This window comes from Cheilinus undulatus, linkage group 4 (genome assembly GCF_018320785.1).
Source record: "Cheilinus undulatus linkage group 4, ASM1832078v1, whole genome shotgun sequence".
Classification (NCBI taxonomy): Eukaryota; Metazoa; Chordata; class Actinopteri; order Labriformes; family Labridae; genus Cheilinus; species Cheilinus undulatus.
In genome coordinates, this window is record NC_054868.1 from 9,341,324 (window position 1) to 9,360,381 (window position 19,058).

Genomic DNA, 19,058 nt, shown 5'->3' on the forward strand with positions numbered 1-19,058 from the left:
TTGCTTTTAGTGAGGAGCAGAGAGTCACAGCACACACTATGGTTAAAGGAGAGAGCAAAACTTGATGACAGAAAGGCCATTGGTTCACAAAATTCAAACAACCAAGGCCACATGAACTACTTTGGTTTAAGTGAGTTAGACCTAAAATAATGCAAAAAAAACTTTCAGAATTTGTTTCACAATTATGGCCACCCCTCAAGCTAGATAATAAGGTCATTTAAAACTCATGTTGTAAAAATCTACGAGTAATCAAGTTTAAAACTCTGAAATCTGGATTGTAAGTCATCCTGGTATGTAAGCAGCGGTATGTTTTTTGGGATCTTCCAAAGGGATAAAATGTTTAAACTTTCCTCTGTTTCATTTAGTAAAGTCCATGACATACAGTTTCTGAGCAGCTGTCTCATGATTGCAACATCTTTTGTTTTTGATGTTCAGAGTTTGCACATCAACTAGTTAAATTGTGGTAGTTGACCTCTCAGCCTGAGGTCTGCGTTCAGTCAAACCAGCACTCCACAAAGTTTATTTACTTACTAGTTTACTCCCTGCTTTCTTTATATGCAGGATTATAATAACCTGGCATGCCAGGCTCTAAAACAGCTCCATCTCATAATGTTCCATGGTTATTTCATAGTGTGGTGAATGTGCAGGTCACAACTTGTCCACAAGAGCGTTTTGGAGTTGTTGGGTTGTGTATTTGATGAGTTTGATGAGGGAAAGCCAGAAATACCATATGTCTCTGTAGCATTGGCAGAGCAGCTGGCATCTCAGCCCCGCAGATCTAAAAATAGCTTGCACCAACAACTAAAGGTAACGAACCTATTAGTAAGACTATAGGGATTATGGCAATGGGCGAATTTGCCAAAATTGTTGAAGTATCCCTTTCAGGAATTCATTACAACCACGCATGCATTAAACAGCACTGTTGTCATGGCTGTAATTAAAGAAATGCCGTGGCTAACCGGGGATACGGTTTTACCAAATTACCACTCAGTCCTACTTGCAGCTGCTAGCAATCCACATCGAATGTGGTAAGTTTTTAATTGCTCAGGACTTGTGTGGTGTGCAGCAGTGACAGCTGCATGCATTTAACGCTAAAGATGACTTGTATCTCAGCACCTTGTACTGGCATTCTGGTCTTGTTGATTTAGGATGCAGCCATCCTTCATTTCTAGGTGAAAAATTGGTATTAAAAGTGCACCTTATAGATCTGATTTTGCAGTAATTCTGATTTCAGTATCAAGCAAAATAATTGCTGTTTTGCAAAAGCAAACAACACATCTTCCTCAGTATTTTTGGTACCATTATACTTTTTATTATCATGTTCTGAAATGCCACAATCTCAATTATTATAATGATCAGTATGATAGAAGTAGTGAAGCTTTTAATAAACAATCCAATTCATATAATAAGGGATGCACAGATGCATCTGTTTCACATCCTTTTGGCCGGTATCAGCCCTTTTGACAAACACCAGCCATTGGCAAATAGTTTTGGCAGGAACTCATGTTCAGTAGCTTTTTTGTGTCAGATAAATTAAATGTTTGCAATTAGCACACCAAATAACTGATCTGGGGAAAAGATTTATTAGTGGGCAGAAGAAGTGACCTTTCAGTCAGACTCTGACCTGTTTTTCTGGTCAAACATGAGAGGAAATGTTGGCATAGTAGAAGTCTTACACCAGAAGAAGTAATGAAACAAGCATTGGCCCTGATTTTTACAAAATCAGCATCTCTGATTTCAATATGTTGGCAAATGTTTAGTTTTAAGACAGTGAGCAGTCATTTTTCTTTGACAACAAGGGATTATCAAATAATTTGTATCCATGTATCAAAACAGGTTTCAGTAGTGTTTGTTTGTTATCAGTTTCATAAGTTTAAATTTTCTTTTACTGAGACAACACTCTGTCATATTGTTCTGCATTGTTCTACATTCTGGTTGTCTCTTCCAATATGTCGGTACTCATCCACACCAGCAGATGGCAGAAGCGTTTAACTCTTTGTCTCTCTGTCTCTCAGGATGGAGAGTGAATTGAGTGGCGCTTACCTGCAGTCCCCACCTTTTGATGGTGTTGGGGGTGAAAGGGATTCTGGGTACGACTCCTTACGGAGGAGGATGAGCGTGTTGGATCGGCTGACTCAGACCCATCAAGTTTGGCTTCTGCTGGCAGTCAGTGAGGAGGAGGCTGATCGCATACTTCACAACCAGCCTCCAGGGGTGAGCGGGTGGGGGTGGGAGTTACCCACCTGGGTAATCTACCTTAAACTGAGTCACTTTTACTTTAGTGCGTTACATTGCGTGATTTCTGTGTTGTAGGTGTTCCTGGTCAGGAGGTCAGCCCCTCTGCAGAGAAAAGTGCTGTCTGTGCGCATAAAAGAGGATCAGTCAGGATCTCCCATCAGCCATTTCTCTGTCAGAGAAAGCCAGTACAGTAAGTGTCATGTTTAAGCTAAGCCTCAGGTCTCTGAGGCTGTAGCCCCCCAGTGCGTAATATGTATCAAGGTTATATAGTTAAACAAAACTAACTAAATAAATAAAACAAACAAGTAAAAATGATTTTAGTTAAGTGAAACTAAAGAAAAACTAAACTTTACAAGAAAAACGAAAACTAACTAAATCTTGATTCTGTGCTGACAAAACTAACCATATTCAACAAAATTAGAGGCAAACTCTGCTTTGTTTTAGTCTTGAGACATGAGCACCCAGGTCAGAAGAGAGTAAAGCGGCCTAATTCATTGGTTCCCAACCTGGGGTCCGGGACCCCACAGGGGGGCACCAAAGGCTTTGGCTGCTCTGAGGCTGCCAAAAATAAATGTGCAAATATTGACTAAAACCATGATACAGCATTTATAAAGTAGTTTATACAAAGGTCTTTTGCTGAGAAAAGCATGCATAGGCCTTTTCTAGGGTTTTATCAGTGACACGTTTAAAATCCATGGTAGTGTATCACTTTTTCTTCTCTTTTGGGTCCTGGGGGTCCCTGCTTTTGTTAGGTACTTAAAGGGAGGGCTCCAAGGAAAAATGGTTGGGAAACACTGGCCTAATTCATTCATTCACACAATGTTTAATTTTAGGTCTTGAGTTTTTCTAACATAAAAATTGAAGAAATAAAAGTAAAAAGGAAGAGCCCTTGATGATGTCACTTAAATGTTTAAAAAAAACAGAAGAACAACCATAAATCATTTCGGCTACTAAAATTTGTTAGACTGCTAAACAATCCAGCCCTGAGCCGACCATGTCGTGCAAAATTTTCATTTTATACTGTTTTAAAATAACTTTTTAAGGTAACTTGTCATTTACTCAGAAGTTAAACTGACCTGAGAGCTCACTTTGTGATCTTTCGTTTTTTTTTCAGTTTCTTCTGAGTATGTCGTGTCAAACCTTAGAGGGTCACACAGTTAAAGATATCATTTCCTGTCTAGCTCCGCACATTGTGTTTAAAGATAAACCATGACGCAATGACAAATGAGAGTGTGTGGCCAGCAGTGTGGTTAAAGTAGTTAAAGCTATCTTTTGAAATCGCTGCTGTAAAGCAATAAAGCATGAGATGAGGCTGCAGTTACATTTATTTTATTATTTTATTCAACCTCTATTTAACCAGGCATATTCCCATTGAGATACAAATATCTCTTTTACAAGGGAGTCCTGGCCACCACAGCAGCATGAGTTTCACATATATGACATTAAACAAGACATAAAAACAAGGTTACATCAATCAAACAATCATAACATATCACACAATTCCTTCTGTTTATTTGCTCTGAAAGTATGAAAGTGTTAATGGTGATTAGGGTCTCATCAACATGTCCACCACCAATCATGAACTGTAGAGTCAGGATGCTTGTTCTCACAGCCTGAACAGGGACATAGGCGAGGTAGCATGCAGCAGGTTGGTCTGAGTGTAGGTGAGTATAGCTTATATAACTTTTTATTTAGAATGAGGATAAAAAAAATCTAGACATTTAGAGTTTTACAGTAACTTCTATTACTACAATAAAAGGTCCCATGTTGAAGCCCAGTGGCTGAGTCATAGAGCTGGGACAGCACCAAAGTGTGTTGACATACCATCTGTGGATTTTCCCGGCACACATGGGAAGGAGGGGGGCACCTTTGGCCTGGTTTGTCTCAATGTGGGTCAGCTGCTCTCAACATTGGCCTCTTCTCCTACCAGTGCTGCTTTACCTTTGTGCATAACTGTTTGGACTCGGCTTTAAAACAACACCTGCAGTGCATTTTAAAGGTTAATCCAGGAATGGCTTCCAGGGTCATAGTTTTCCATGGTTTAAACTCTGAATGAATACTTATAGAGAGAGTTGTATTAGACTGCTTCAGCCTGCAGCCATCAGAAAGGCTCTAGTGTTTGTCATTTAATCCTTGGGGCAAAAGCAGCCTATGAAAGTAAATCCTGTAATAGAGTCTGTTAATATACTGACAGGCTCATATTGCTCTTCCAGGCATCAACATGATTATCACAATGAAATACAGTTTAAAAAGAAATAAGTGTAAAATGTTCACTTAATATTTGTCTGTAGTGTAGTAATTACATTAAAAAAACAACATAAAAGACACCTCATCTCATGGAATATGGCCATCATCATAAGCCCCCACAAATGTCAAATATTTACTCCATTTTCTCATGTACACCTCTAGCTTTGAACATGTTAACATGTTTTAAAACTGAGTCGTCACCTAATACAAATATTCTGGGACAAAAAGGGATTTGAGTCCTTGTAACCTCACTAGTATTATCATGTATTCTGTCCCAAAACTCCTGTCTTTTTTGATGAAAGAGGGGGACTCAATGATGCACATGGACCCTAAAATGAATTATTCCATACCCCCTCAATACCACAACAATATAAAAGCACTTAGCACCAAGTCTTCACACAGTTTGATTGCTGATGTATGTGCCGTCATTGGAAATATACAGCCAACCAAATGCTGCCAGCCATGGTTGCAGATGGGTTTTTACTTCTTCATCTCCCACACCGTTGTGTCAGGGTGCAGGCTATGCACTGGAGAGATTGTGTGGGTGAACCCAGCACAGCAGGAAATAACATTTTATCCTGCTGAAAGTGTGTTTAAACCAATTTCTCGGTTTTCTGAAGTCTGATGAAAAGAAGCAGGCTGTGCCTGTGGGTCTTTCAAAGCATCTTCTTGGTTTTTGTTCACACTCAATCTGCCAATTCCTATTTGTAATGTCAGACTGAAATGGTGATTAAAGATTTTACAAAAAAGGGGTGGAAAATGTCCTCCTGTGAATCTTTGGATATGTAGAACCATGGAGGATCCTCTGTTGGACCTGGCTAGAATTCTGGGTTTGTCAGCTGCAATTTTCAGGAGCTGACCATCAAAATGGGACGGCCTCTGACATTATCAGCTTTTAACTGCTTCAGACCCTTAAATGGGACATACATGTCATCACAGGAACAAAAATCATAGAAAGTTATAGCATTTTATAAACTTACTACATAAGTACTTTTCCTCAGTACCCTCAGTACAAACCATTTTGCTCACGTAGACCTGATATTTAAAATAAATGTGAACATCTTTCACCTTATAATAATTATGTGTATCCTTCCAATATCTTTATCTGTATTTATATATCTCTTGATTGTATAAGATATAATTCCTCCCTTTTTTGTTTGGATATAATCACACATAAGGATGCAAACAATTTTGATGTGGAACAGAATTGCTCCATATAAAAATACTCAAAATAAACATAAAGTATTACATAGATTTTGAGGACTGCTCCAGTTAGATACAGCAATGAACCTGGGACTCAATCCTGCAACCAGTGCTTTGAGGACTATAGCCTCAGTACATGGGCTCCTGCCCTACCAACTGAGCCAATCTGGCTCCCAAGCATCTAAGATTTATTTCATGAACTGTAGTTTAATAATGTATTTCATTTCTTTCAGCCTTTTCTCTTGAAGGATCTGGGATCAGCTTTGCAGACCTGTTCCGCCTGGTGGCTTTCTACTGTATTAGCAGGTAAACCACTAACTTTCTTTCTCTCTACCACTTCCACAGCTTCTCTTTATTTTGCTCTGTGATGATTAGAGGGTGATCTGATGATGGAAACTCCATGGATGTTGATAATTTTGTCGAGTAAGCAGCAGTCAGCTCAGCATGCCCAGCGCTCTCACTTCTTGTTTTAGCTCGTGCCAGCTCTGGAGACACAGATGGACGCAGGGGTTGAAAAAAAAAACACAAACAGGAAATTGTACTGTGTGCAATAAAAGCCGTGGATCTACCTGGAAAAAAATCCTCACATCAGACAGGCCTCCTACCCCAACAAATGCATTCATGTTTTTAGCTGAACATCAATGCAGTTAAAATCCCAGATTCTATGTTTAATACTATTTACTGTATTTCCACATCAACAGATGAACTGTAGTTGAGCTTGTAATGGAAACAAAGCACCTGTCAGCAAGTTTTTAATATGATGATTAAATGTGTTTTCACTTCTCCGTATGCCAGTGTGTCCATTTGTGTTGCCATCTAAAGTTGTAGCTTCATCATTTTTTTGAGAATATCGCTGTCCAGCTAAGGACAACTCACTTTGAAAGCCTGAACATGTAGCTTTAAAAGAAGCAGGAAAGTTCTGACTCTATTCATTACATAACTCAGCTAACATTGGCGATATCATTTGATTTCTGCAGTGTTTCCCATTGTTTGAAGCATCTTCATGTAGATCAGTGTTTCTCAACTGGTGGGTCGGGACCCAAAAGTGAGTCACGAAGCCCTTTTCAGTGGGTCACGGATGTGTGTCTGGGAAAAACATTGTGCCAAATTGTCCATGACTCTTTAAAACATGCATGTTTCGTCCTGTTTCATTGTTTTGTTACACCTTTTGTACTGTCTTAGGCCTGAGCTCTGTTTGTTGTATGTATGTATGTATGTTTTTGCTGCTCAGCATAGAATAGGCAAGCTGCTTGCAAACTTTAAAGCAAAATCAACTGCTGTAAGTTCCAGTAGTAAGTAGCTGTAAGAGAATGTATCTAGCCCAGTGGAGTAAGATATACTTCCCTCAGTAAATCGTTTTGCTCTCTGTGCTTGTATGGTGGGACGAGGAAGTCTATTAAATGTCCCAAAGTACGTGTAAAAGCAGCTCAACTTAACTGTGCATGTACTGAATGTCTAGTTCTGTTGCATATATTAATTGTGTCCATCTTTCACTTAGGGATGTCCTGCCTTTCACACTTAAACTCCCAGAAGCCATTGCATCTGCAAAGACTCAGAAAGAACTGGAGGAGGTGGCTCAGCTTGGAGCAGGTAGCCCTCATGTATTCTCTGGTTTCTAACAATGGCAGAACTGCTGGTTTGGCAAGTCATGGGGAAAAAAGTAGTTAACAACAATGTTTTTAGTTCTCACACTACTGTAGATTCTGTATCTATTTTTCCTTCAAGGGCTGAGCAGTCTTTAGGGGAATTAAGAAAATGATGTCTTTTTAATTTTTGTTTTCTCCTGTAAGACTTTGTTTTCAAGCATACTAGTTTTTTTCAAGATTTCTTTTTGGGCATTTTTGTGCCTTTATTTGATAGATGAGGATAGTGCATAGAGTCAGAAACAGGGACGAGACCAGGGGAGAGACGTGCAGTAAAGGGCCTCAGGACAGATTCAAACCCGAGCCATCTGCATACATGGGGCACGCCTTAACCTCTAGGCCACCTGCACCCCAAGCATACTAGTTTGAAAAAAAAAAAAAAAAAAAAAAAAAAAAAGGATGGTGAAGTATTTTCATCCCTGTGTCATCAAAAAATTTTTTAGAGTCCAACCCAACCCTGGAAAGTTCATTTTATTAGTATTTTTTAATGATAATTGAGGGCTGTTAGCATTAATCACCATTTGAGTAAGATCTAAAATAGGGCATTAATTCCTTTTAATTGTATTTATCCAGCTTTATTTTCCCTTTCAGCACACTTTGGTTAAGCCACTGCAGCATCTCCCTGCAGCCAGAGTGAAGTAAAATACACTATGTGGGCAAAAGTATTCAGCCACCTGACCATTACATGACATTGTTTTCAAATTCATGTATTTTTATACAGAGTTGGCTGCCCTTTTGCAGCTATAACATCCTCCACTTATCTTGAAAGGCTTTCCACAAGATTTTGGAGCATTTCTCTGGGAATTGGTGCCCATTCATTCCATAGAGCATTTATGAGGTCAGGAAATGATGATGGACGAGAAGGCCTGCCTGCAATCTCTGTTCAAGTTCATCCTAAAGGTGCTAGATGGGGTTGAGGTCAGTCAAGTTCTTCCACACTGAACTTATCAAACCGTGTCTGTATAGGCCTTGGTTTGTGCGCTGGGGCACAGTCAGATTGGAATAGAAACAAGCTTTCCCCTAACTGTTGCCACAAACTTGGAAGCATTCATTCAAAATGTCTTGGTATGCTGAAGCATTAAGATTGGCCTTCACTGGAGATAAGGGGCCTAGCCCAAATCCTGAAAAACAGCCCCACGCTTTTATCCCTCCTCCACCAAACTTCATAATAGGCACAATGCAGAGAGCCACATTTAACTCACAGAACACATTTCAGCTCCTACACAGTCCAGCGTTGGTGTGCTTTACATCCCCCATCTGATTCTTGGGATTGGACTTGGTGATGTGAGGCTTGCATTCAACTGCTCAGCCATGGAAGCCCGTTCCAGCTCTGTTTTTGTGATACATTAATTCCAGTTGGAGTTCAGAATTCTTCAGCTATGGAATCAGCTGAGCACTGGCGACTTTTACTCACCATGCAGCTTAGCAATCATTGACCCCGCTCTGTGATTTTACATGGTCTTCATCTTTGTGGCTGAGTTGCTGTTGTTCCTAAATGCCTCCATTTTCTAATAACAGTTGACTGTGGAATATCCAGCAGGAATGAAACTTCACAAACCTTCCTATTACAAAGGTGGAATCCATCACAGCACATGCTTAAAGTCACTGAGTTCTTTAGAATGAACCATACTGTATGAAAAATGTTTGCAAATGGAGACTGCATGGCATGGTACTTGATGTTACACACTTGTGGCATTGGTTTTAATTAAACACCTGAATTCAAGGTGCTTGATTTTATATATTATACAATTCAATAATCAACAGGTCAAATACTTTTGTCCACATAGTGCAAGTCTGCCTCTGCTCCTTAATGTCTCATTTCCCTTTAGAAAACTCACAGACAGCTCAGTGGACAAGTCAAAATTCATCTACACCTTGTCTTATCAAGCATTACCTTTTTACTGCTCCCTTATTTCCGTTTTCAGTCCATAGCAAGTTCCTTTTCCATGTTTTTCATGCCATAATCTTCCATCTGTGTGAAGTTCCTTATTTTCTTTCAAAATAAAACATTGTCAGCCCTAAGATTATTCTGAAACTAGTTTGTACATTTGGTATGTATTGGAAAAAGTAAAGAAGTGTCAAGCTATAGGGCTCCAGAGTTATAAAAGCACTATTTTACATTAATATTCCACTTTCACCTCTAGTGGAGCCAGGTTTCCTCCCTGAAAGTGTAATACCAACTGTAATACCTCATTAACTTAAACAGCCAGCCTTTTGTGTGCAGAGAATTCTATTTATTTCTTTTTTAATTCACCCTGAATGCTGGAAGGGTTTCACAGCAGCTTCAGTCACTTCATCTCTGTGGAGTTATTTAAGGCTCAGCTGCTGTGAAACTGCAGTGAGTCAGCGTCCTACAGTAGAAGTAGACGACATAACTCAGAGCTTAGTGTGGGGAGGGAAGGGAGTGGTGAGTGGAAAGCTTTAGTGCTGTCTAAACACACACATACCATCACACCACATTCAAATATGTATGAAAACACACAAGGCTCGCAAGCATTAGTGCTAACGTAACGTAGCAGCAAACTGTGTCATAACTTCTACAAACATGAAAAACTGCTTTTGTATTTGAGTGTTGGAATTCCTGTGAATGGACGTGGGTGTAAGCCTGCGCTGAAATGCTTTCTGCGTGGCCGTTTTTGTATTTGATGTGAAGTGGGAGAGGTTGAAAGGCCTTTTTAAGTGTGGGCCAGCTTCAGCTTTTCTTAGCCAGCCCATATGGTCATTAAGGGAAACTCCCCCTCTACACTGTGAAGCTATTTAAAGATAAAAAGCAAGCTGCCATATTTCATGTTGTGGAAACTGAGCGTGCACATGTGAAGCACAAACACAGAGTCAAACCCTCAACTACTGCAGTATTTCAATGACTGATTATTACCAGAGGGCATGGAAGTTGAAGCTACAAAGTCAGGTAAAGTAAGTCAGTACTGTGATGGATGCCACCTTTGCAATAAGATGGTTCATAAATTTCATCACTGCTGGATATTCCACAGTCAGCTGTAAGTGGTGTTATTAGAAAGTTGACACGTTTAGGAACAACAGCAACTCAGCCATGAACGGAGGACTGCTAAAAACACAGATTCGTCAACTGCTAAGGCACATGGTGCAAAGGACTCACTAACGCTCTGCTGTTTCCTTTTTCCTTTTTCTGATTTCCTTTTTCCTTTGCGGAAGAGTTCCAGGAGAACGTTACCTGCCTGACTGCATTGTGCCAACTGTGGAGTTTGGTGGAAGAGGGATAATGGTATTGGGCTGTTTTTCAGGGTTTGGGCTAAGCCCCTTAACTCCAGTGAAGGCCAATCTTAATGCTTCAGCATACCAAGACATTTTGAATGAATGCTTCCAAGTTTGTGGCAACAGTTTGGGGAAAGCTTGTTTCTATTCCAACATGACTATGCCTGAGTACACAGAGCAAGTCCTATAAAGACATGGGCTGTGTCCGAAACCACTCACTCATTCCCTACTTCCTATCCACTATATAGTGAACAGCGTAAAGTGAACTTTATAGTGGACTCAACTGCAAAACACAAAAATGATTTCGGACACTACTCTAGCCACAGGCAATGACGTCATCACCGTCTCAAAATTCAATTGTTTAGCAACAACAGCTCGTAGATTTCCATGACAACGGCTGAGGATTGAAATTAATAGTAAAATTTCAATGAAACTGATACTGAATGTAATACATTTTCACAAAGAAATAAAAATAGTAAGACATAAAAAAGTTCCATGTCTTAAATGTGAAAATACTAAACATTTTTGTGTGTATTAAAACTTATTTTTATATTAAGATGATGGTCTCATGTCTTGTAACCCTTATAGGTGGAAAAAAGTTACTAATTTTGAACATTTTGAATCCTTAACATTTTCTGACATATACTTTGGTTAAAACCACCAAACAGAGAAGCATTTTAAAAAGTTTTTAAATGTGTTCCTGTGCTCCTCTCGTTCGTCTGTCATATTTGAGAGCAGCAGCTGCGATGCATGATGGTAAATATTGTTGGGCTAGTGACCATCAGTCGTTCACTACTTTTCACAGTGCATTGTTGGATAAAATGGGTGCACTATATAGTAAATAACAGTACTCACTCAGAATTTTGACACCACTACAAAATGGCGTATTCACTATATAGTGCACTATATAGTGAATATGGTGTGATTTTGGACACAGCCATTGTTTTATGAGTTCATTGGGGAGCTTGACTGGTCCAAACAGAACCCTGACCTTAACCTTATTGAGCATGTTTGGGATCAGCATGAACTCATTGGGTCAGTGACTCGCGGACCAGGGTGATCTTGGTCCAACAAAAGCTTTTTGACCAAATAAGTGACCAATCAAATGGACGCTGTCAGCCCTAATACATACTATTGCATAAGATGAAGGTAAAAACTATTTCATGAAACACAAAAACATTTAATGTAACACAAACCACCTAGAGTAATAGACTGTGTTAGATTAAGATTTTTTTCTGTTTCATAAAATATTTTTGCTTTTATTAAAAAGGTTTTTGCTTCTTTAAACATTTTGGGTATCTTCGCAGCATTTTATGAACATTTTTGCAACATTTTTGCCTTTCATTACATCAGTGAAATGTTTTCTGTGTTAAATGGAATGATTGCACAGTTGACCCTCAGGGCCACCGTAGGGGCAGGCCGTAGCGGCTGAGGTTCAAAAGCAGAGGTGTCAATCTTGAGCCAATCCAAAAGCAGCAATACTGTTTGAATCTGCCAATCAGGAGCAACACCTTCATGTGTGTATGATTTACAGACACACACCTTCAGACACTTTCTCCCAGATACACACCCACACAGCGCAGGGGAGGAGAATAAGCGGCGCATATCACAGTAAACATGATCAAAACAAGCATGACCCAAGGTTAAGTTGAATAAATATTCTCATAGACGGGCTCTAGCATTGACGAAATTAGAGGTGTATTCCTGTTTTATTCCCCCTTATTTTTGTTTACACTGTTGGCTTGTATTCATGGCAAGCAAGATTTGATCTCATCAGAGACTCATTCTTTTCTTTTCACTCATTGCAGATATAAAAAACAATATCTTGGAAAAGATAAAGTGGGCTTAAATGTGTTATCTGGAGTGGGCTGCCTGTTGCTGCCTTGCCCTGCAGACAGACTCAGCTGTGTCCCATAGTCATTGCTCACATGGACAAGTGAGAATTCCATAATCAGATTTCAGTCTCCAGACACTGAGGTAATAAAGGACATATGAAGCTGCTCCATCAGCTGTGGCATGCTTCTTTGCTGCTCCAGGAAAGGCAGAGTTAACATTTCCATTTTTAGCCCGCAGGAACTATCACTGCTTGACTTTTGCTGCTGTCACTGCAGAGATATTTTTAAGTAGCTTGTGTCCTCTTCAGTGTGGCTACATGAATGTTTCAGCCATGTGTTTTAGGCTAAGATTGGTTCTTTCTTTTCATGCTGTTTTGAAAGCTGAGTGTGTTTGCATGAGAATTGTCTAGGGGTGAATAGCTAAAAACAAAGGGATGATTCATTTGAAAGGCACACATGACATCCATAAGGAAGCATGTGTTCCCCACTGTCACCGGAAACTTGTTAATAAAGAAAAGAGGCAGAACATCACACGAATAAGGTTTGTTCACAGTAAAAGATTCATTAGAGAACAGAAAAGCAGTTTAAAACCACTCTCTGAGTGCAGCAGAAGACTTTAAAGAGAGGAAAAGAGAGCAAGAGGAAGGAGGAACTTGAACTGTGTGTTGGGTTTTGAGCCCTCCTACTCTGTCATTAGCATGGGCGACTCCCTCTCTGTGTGTTTGCTGGTTGTGTATCGACACCGAGGGAATCAGAGCTGAGAGACACGGGGGTGAACACTCAAGACGGGAAAGTTACAACCAGGCTGAGAGAAATGCAGAAAGAAAGCGTAGGGGGACCCTGAGGATAAATTTCACTGATAGGTAAGGATTAAATGCTGTATTTCTTTTTTTCATTGTCTTATTTCCCTTACATATTTTTTCTGTATCTTACATTTTAGTGACGATCCCAGTTACTGTCACAGAATTTTTCCCTCACGAGAACTTGGGCTCGAGTTTCAAGATTCATTGGTATATTTAAAACAAAAAATAGGGCAGGACAATGTTGTTAAATGGATATAGTTGATGTTGGTTTAAAAAATTCCCAGTAATACTCAGTGGAAAGATCGTCAACTATAAGATCCTCTGACAGTAACATGCTTCTTGATCAAAAGACTATCTACTGAAATGTTGCGTCTAAATGGGGAATTATTTAATTGAGTGTATTTTATTTAGCAGCATTTATATTTCTGAAAAAAATAGTGATACCTGTTTGATACAGGGTCAACAAAAAGAGAAGTCCTAGACACCCTTTGGGTAATTTATTTATCATTTTAATGATCAAAAGTTGATGGCAAATTCCTGCACACTGTCTAAAAAGCGACATCTGAAAAAGCAGGTGGAAGTGGCAAGGAATGAGGGAAATCCTCACTCCTCGCCGCTTCCACCCACTCTACCAAACTTTGCCAACATATTTATGCAAGTACACAGAGCTCTTTCTCTTTTGGTTAAAATGGGACTGAATATCATTAAGATTCTAACATTTTTTATACAACAGATAGTTAAAATGATGATGGAGATTTGATCATTCTAAGAGTACTGAAAATTTTGACAACTTCAGTTTAGGTTGCTTTCATGTTAGGGAACTTGGCAAGGATCTGAGTACACTTGAGCCAAGAGTCTGGTTTAGTTTGGTCAGTGTGAAGTAGGGCTGGGCAGTTAATCGGAAATTACATTAAATTGCAATATGACCTGCTTCAATTTTCAAGTTGCAGACAGTGCAATATTTTTTATCCTGGAATGTGTCCAAAACACCAATTTGATATCTTTTTTTGCAGCAGAGATTTCATGCTCTACACATTGTGCATATGTACAAGTGTCTTTTTCGAAATACTTACTGAAATCCAACTTCTCCCGATCATGTATATGATTGTCTTAATCAAAATGAGAATAGCATAAAAACTTATTATCCCTTCAGTATAGCACTTGATGTCAAATTTGCCAAATGAGCCAAAATCCCAATTAGATATTTTTTTTCAAGTCTTTTATCCCTAGTTTAATTTATGTAATATTGTATTGGTTATAATATAGAATGATTTATTGCTTATGTTTCTCTAATGATACATAAGATGAGGAACCTAAAAATAATTGCATATTAAATCGCAATCACAATATTGGGGGGGGGGAACGCAATTAGATTATTTTCTCAAATTGTTCAGCCCTAGTGTGAAGAAAAACACACTTGCACCCCTGCATGGAGTAAGGTTACATTTGGGGAGGTGATTCATATGGACTGCATCATGGTATACAAGACCATGTAAATGAAACCATGCCCCAACAAGAGACAGAGAGTTGCAGCAGCTATATGACATCATTACAGCAGCAAATCTTCATTCACCAGTTCAGCAGTTTGTCCACACTTTTCTGAGTGCTCTGTGAGAATCATTAGAATCTAGACAAAGATGGTCTGATATGACTTAACTTACAGATGACCACATGTTGTAGCCAGCAAGGAGAGTTGTTGTCTCCTGTCTCTTCAAAAACTTTCATATCCACGCAGCAAAGACCCATTTAGATGTGGGAAGAGTATCATTGTTACATTCTTAAATTTAATCCAAAAAACATCCATAGTAGCAGATTGGACTCCATTGCCAGCATAAAATATAAACAATAGTCGCTTAGGCCGGCCACACACCACAGGATTTTAAGCAAGATTTGACCCCCCTGACGATCGTGGGGGCGTATACCGACTGGAGCCTTGTCGCAAACGATTGTTTGTCTGAGTAGTCTGCATGTGTGTGGTGTCAACACGACTAATTTACTGCTCCAAATCGCGTTGTAGCCTCCCAGACCCTGAATCATAAGTAATAAACATGTTTGATATTTACGATTCTAGGTCGTAGTGCCGCTGACAAAGTACCCACAACAACCAATGAGAGCGAGCACACTGGGTAGTGTCACCAGAAGGATCATACTTACTTTCACTGCTCACAACCATAAACACAACTTTCCTGTCCTGAGTCTTTCCCTTGTTGTATGCTTTTTGCTGCACCTATAGCGCATGCAGGACAGCCTGTTGTGGAGAGACAGCAAGACGATATCGACAGACATCCATGTTTGTTTTTTCTGAAGTCACGTGATCACGCAAGGTTGTAGGCAAGTCAGCAGGTGTGTGGTCTCCAGTGATCTGACAATCTGGCTGAGTCGTCTTGTGTGTGCGTTCAGAGGATTAAAGATGAAAAATCTTTGGAAATTGTCCTGAAGTCTGTGGTCTCCCACATTTTTAAAATCGTTTCAGATCAAAAAGTCGTCTAGTGTGTGGCCGGCCTTAGTTGATGACGCAAGTGGTTGTGATAGTTGCTTCTTCTTTCTTCTTCTTGGTGGATTTGCAAAGCAGCTCCATGCATACTGCCAACTGCTGTATCAGACTGTGTACAGACACAAGTGTGCCTGGGCACAGAGCCATGTTACTATTATGAAAGCAGGCCTGCGGGGTGAGGGTTGGCAATCGCACCAGGGTGGGGTGCGAAACAATCATGTTTAATGTGAAAGTAGAAAGTTGTTGAAAGTCGTCAGCGTTTTTTTATAGATGGGTGTAGAAGTTTTTCTGCAATTGTTGATTACAGACAATCAAAAATACCCTATATTAAGTGTCTTAGGGGCAGATCCACTTAAGAATGCTGCAGCTTTTTGCACATTTTTTTGCTGTGCAAATAGCAAAGTAGATAGGGTTGGATCCATGGAACAAGTGTAAAGGGGAAATCCATGCTAGCTGCACAAAAACAAATGCACAAAAACTGCTCAGCCACGAAAACAGCACCCTGTCCAATTTACACTTACAGCATTCAAACAAGGGAATATTCAAAATTTTTGTGCAAATTTTCATCATATGCAACATGTGAACATAAGCCTTATTATATACAGCAACTAATCAACAAAGGCCAGCACAAGTTTATAACTGTGAGAACAATTTGTTTGTCTTTACAGAAAAAAAAAATCAAAATAAATATTAATGAAGTACTGCAATTTGGTAAAAAATCTCAGTAAATGATGTTTGGTCCATATCGCCCAGCCCTAGCAAGAACTTTTAATTACCCAAGAAGAAGAGTGTGCCAGGTGTAAGGATAGTTAAAGTTTGCCTCTGAGAGCTTTTGTGTCTGTGTTTTTACAGGCTTCTGGGACTCTGCTCTGGGAAGCCAGCATCGCAGTCCTCCTCGTCCCCGTCGTCCTCTGAGCCGAACCCTTAGCCCCCAGCGGACCAACAAGAACAAGGAGGGAGAGCAAGGAGGGAGAACAGGGTCACAGCAGAGAAATACTGGGGGTCAGTGTGACAGTGCTCCACCAACACTGCGCTCCTGTGCCTCTCCACCTTCCCTTTATCTGGAGAGAAGACATTCCAGTGGTCCTCTGTGCTTCGTCACGCCTTTGTTCCTCCAGACTCACCAGCACCGTCACAGCCGTGGCGACGGTCATCCACCTCCAAATGCTGTGAAGTCCAAAAACCTGGAGAATGCAGAGAAAGCGTCCATGAAGTCACTAGGTAGCAGTAATCAAGTCAGTGAGCAGAACAACATCAAACTGAACGGTAAATCCAAGCAAGCTCCCCCTCGTCCCCCTCCTCCCCGCTCCATGTCACGCCGACGGCCTGCTCCACCCCCACCTGGACCTCCAGCAAATACCACCAGACCAAAGAGCATGCCAGTGGCTGTTTCTTTGTCCGCAAGGCATCAGCAGGCCCCCAGCAAGCGCCCAGCTCCCCCACCACCACAGATGGGTGCCAAGCACAGCAGCCTGTCCAAAACCACCAGCTCACCAACCCGTGTGCCTTCAAACCCACCGCCGCCAAGACCTAAGAAACCTGATCTGGAGGCTCACCGCTGCCACATTGCCTTGGACGATGAGACCATCGCTAAGGCTCTGTCCCGTGCCAAGCTTCCCTCCCCGTGCCAGTCTCCTACTGCTGCTCCTGCTGATGAGAACAACACAGGCAGCCCGTCTACTCAAAATAAAAGAGAACGCCAACGTCTGAGTGACATGAGCATGTCAACTTCCTCCTCTGACTCACTGGAATACTCACAGGCTCCTGGATTCTCCCTTGGTCTATCCCCCAGCCCTAGACACCTGAATCATCAAGACCCAGTGGAGGACAGCAGTGACGAAGATGAAGACGGGGAAGAAGAAGAGGAGGAGGATTATGGGGTAAGCCTGGAGACTGACCTGGAAATGCGCCTCCGTCCATCCTTCAAAGCCCGGCGACCGAGGGTTGGCGTGAGCCTGAGCGGTGGTTCTTTTGTCATCCCTCGGGCCTTAAAGGGACGTTTCCGTAAGGTGAGTGGCATGCTCAGCTCTCTCATGACCCCAGAGAGACGGGCGGTGAAAAAGATCGCTGAGCTGTCCAGAGACAAGAGTTCCTATTTTGGCTCCCTGGTTCAGGACTATATCAGCTTTGTTCAGGAGAACCGTGGCTGTCACACTTCAGGGATGGATTTTCTGCAGACTCTCAGACAGTTTATGACACAAATGAAGGCTTACCTACGGCAGAGCTCTGAGCTGGACCCCCCTCTAGAGTCTCTCATACCTGAGGAGCAGATCGGTAAGTCACTGAACAGCTTTAAGACCATCATGTTTGATGTACGTACTTAGATTTGTTGTTGGCATCATTAATTGTATCTTTGTGGAACACTTCCTCGTGCAAGTGTGGGCACAATTGTGTGATATTTAGTCATATCCCATTTTGACGACAGTGTTTCCCATGTTTTCCATCCGGCATACTGTGGGAAGTAAAACCTCTTTTAGTGCTTTTTTCATTCAAAATGTAAAATGAACAGCCAGGCTTTTACAGATTTTCTCAGTTGCTTTGGTACATTTCTCAGATCAGAATAAAAATTCTCAAAACTACTTGTTCAATCTTCACATCATTGTGTCACTTGTGCACATCAAAAAAGCAGTTTCTCATTTCTTTGATCAAGTTGCAAATGCTTTGGTACATCCATGCAAATGATTCTGTACAATTCTCTGCGGTTTCCTACATTATCAGTTGCTCATGTCATGTTGATCAAAATGTATTATAATGGGTCTCTGTTGAATAGTCTCACCCCCTACAACATTTAGGCATTAGTTCATCGCATAAGTCTTTACATGCCAAATGGTTGAACATCTTGTCATGAAATGTCAAGCATATTTCTATGCTTTTCCAATAGACTTCTTTTTTTCCTAAATCTGTCCTGAATTTGTAAATTGCACCCAGGTGAATCTTGACTTTCTCTAACGAAGGGAAATGTGTGAAGCATTTGATCAACCAATGATCAAGGAATTTGATTGAGGAGAAGTTGATGATTGAGGAATTTTCTCAGCATGGAGATGGAAAGTATATGATCGGGTTAGGGTTAGCCACATACACAGACGACCCTTCTGGCTGCCATGGATGCAGCGTGTGGTGACATCACAGCAGATACCTGCAGAGGCTGGATAAGACACTCTAAAAGATTCTTTCCATGCTGCATCACAAAAGAGAAGACATTCGTTGTGATGTGGATGAGATTTTGTGGCCCAACAGACAGGAACATCAGGAGGTGTAGGAAGACGGCACTGTAATTCCTACAGCACTGCATGTACAGTTTTTCCTAAGAATACTGTCCTATGTTCACATTTCTACTTTTGGTTTTTTGGTTTCTTTGTGCTAT

The 19,058-nt window shown here is 40.7% G+C and overlaps 1 protein-coding gene across 4 annotated transcripts in view; it reads left to right on the forward strand.

Moving 5' to 3' along the window:
- The window catches only part of LOC121508121 (ras and Rab interactor 2-like), a 72,753-nt gene that overhangs the window by 32,495 nt on the left and 21,200 nt on the right, over positions 1-19,058 (forward strand). For all 4 annotated transcript variants that reach the window (XM_041784666.1, XM_041784665.1, XM_041784668.1 and 1 more), the window contains 5 exons: positions 2,016-2,214; positions 2,314-2,428; positions 5,922-5,994; positions 7,187-7,278; positions 16,547-17,968. In XM_041784666.1, the coding sequence (XP_041640600.1) occupies positions 2,016-2,214; positions 2,314-2,428; positions 5,922-5,994; positions 7,187-7,278; positions 16,547-17,968 (1,901 nt within the window). The remainder of the gene's footprint in view (positions 1-2,015; positions 2,215-2,313; positions 2,429-5,921; positions 5,995-7,186; positions 7,279-16,546; positions 17,969-19,058) is intronic.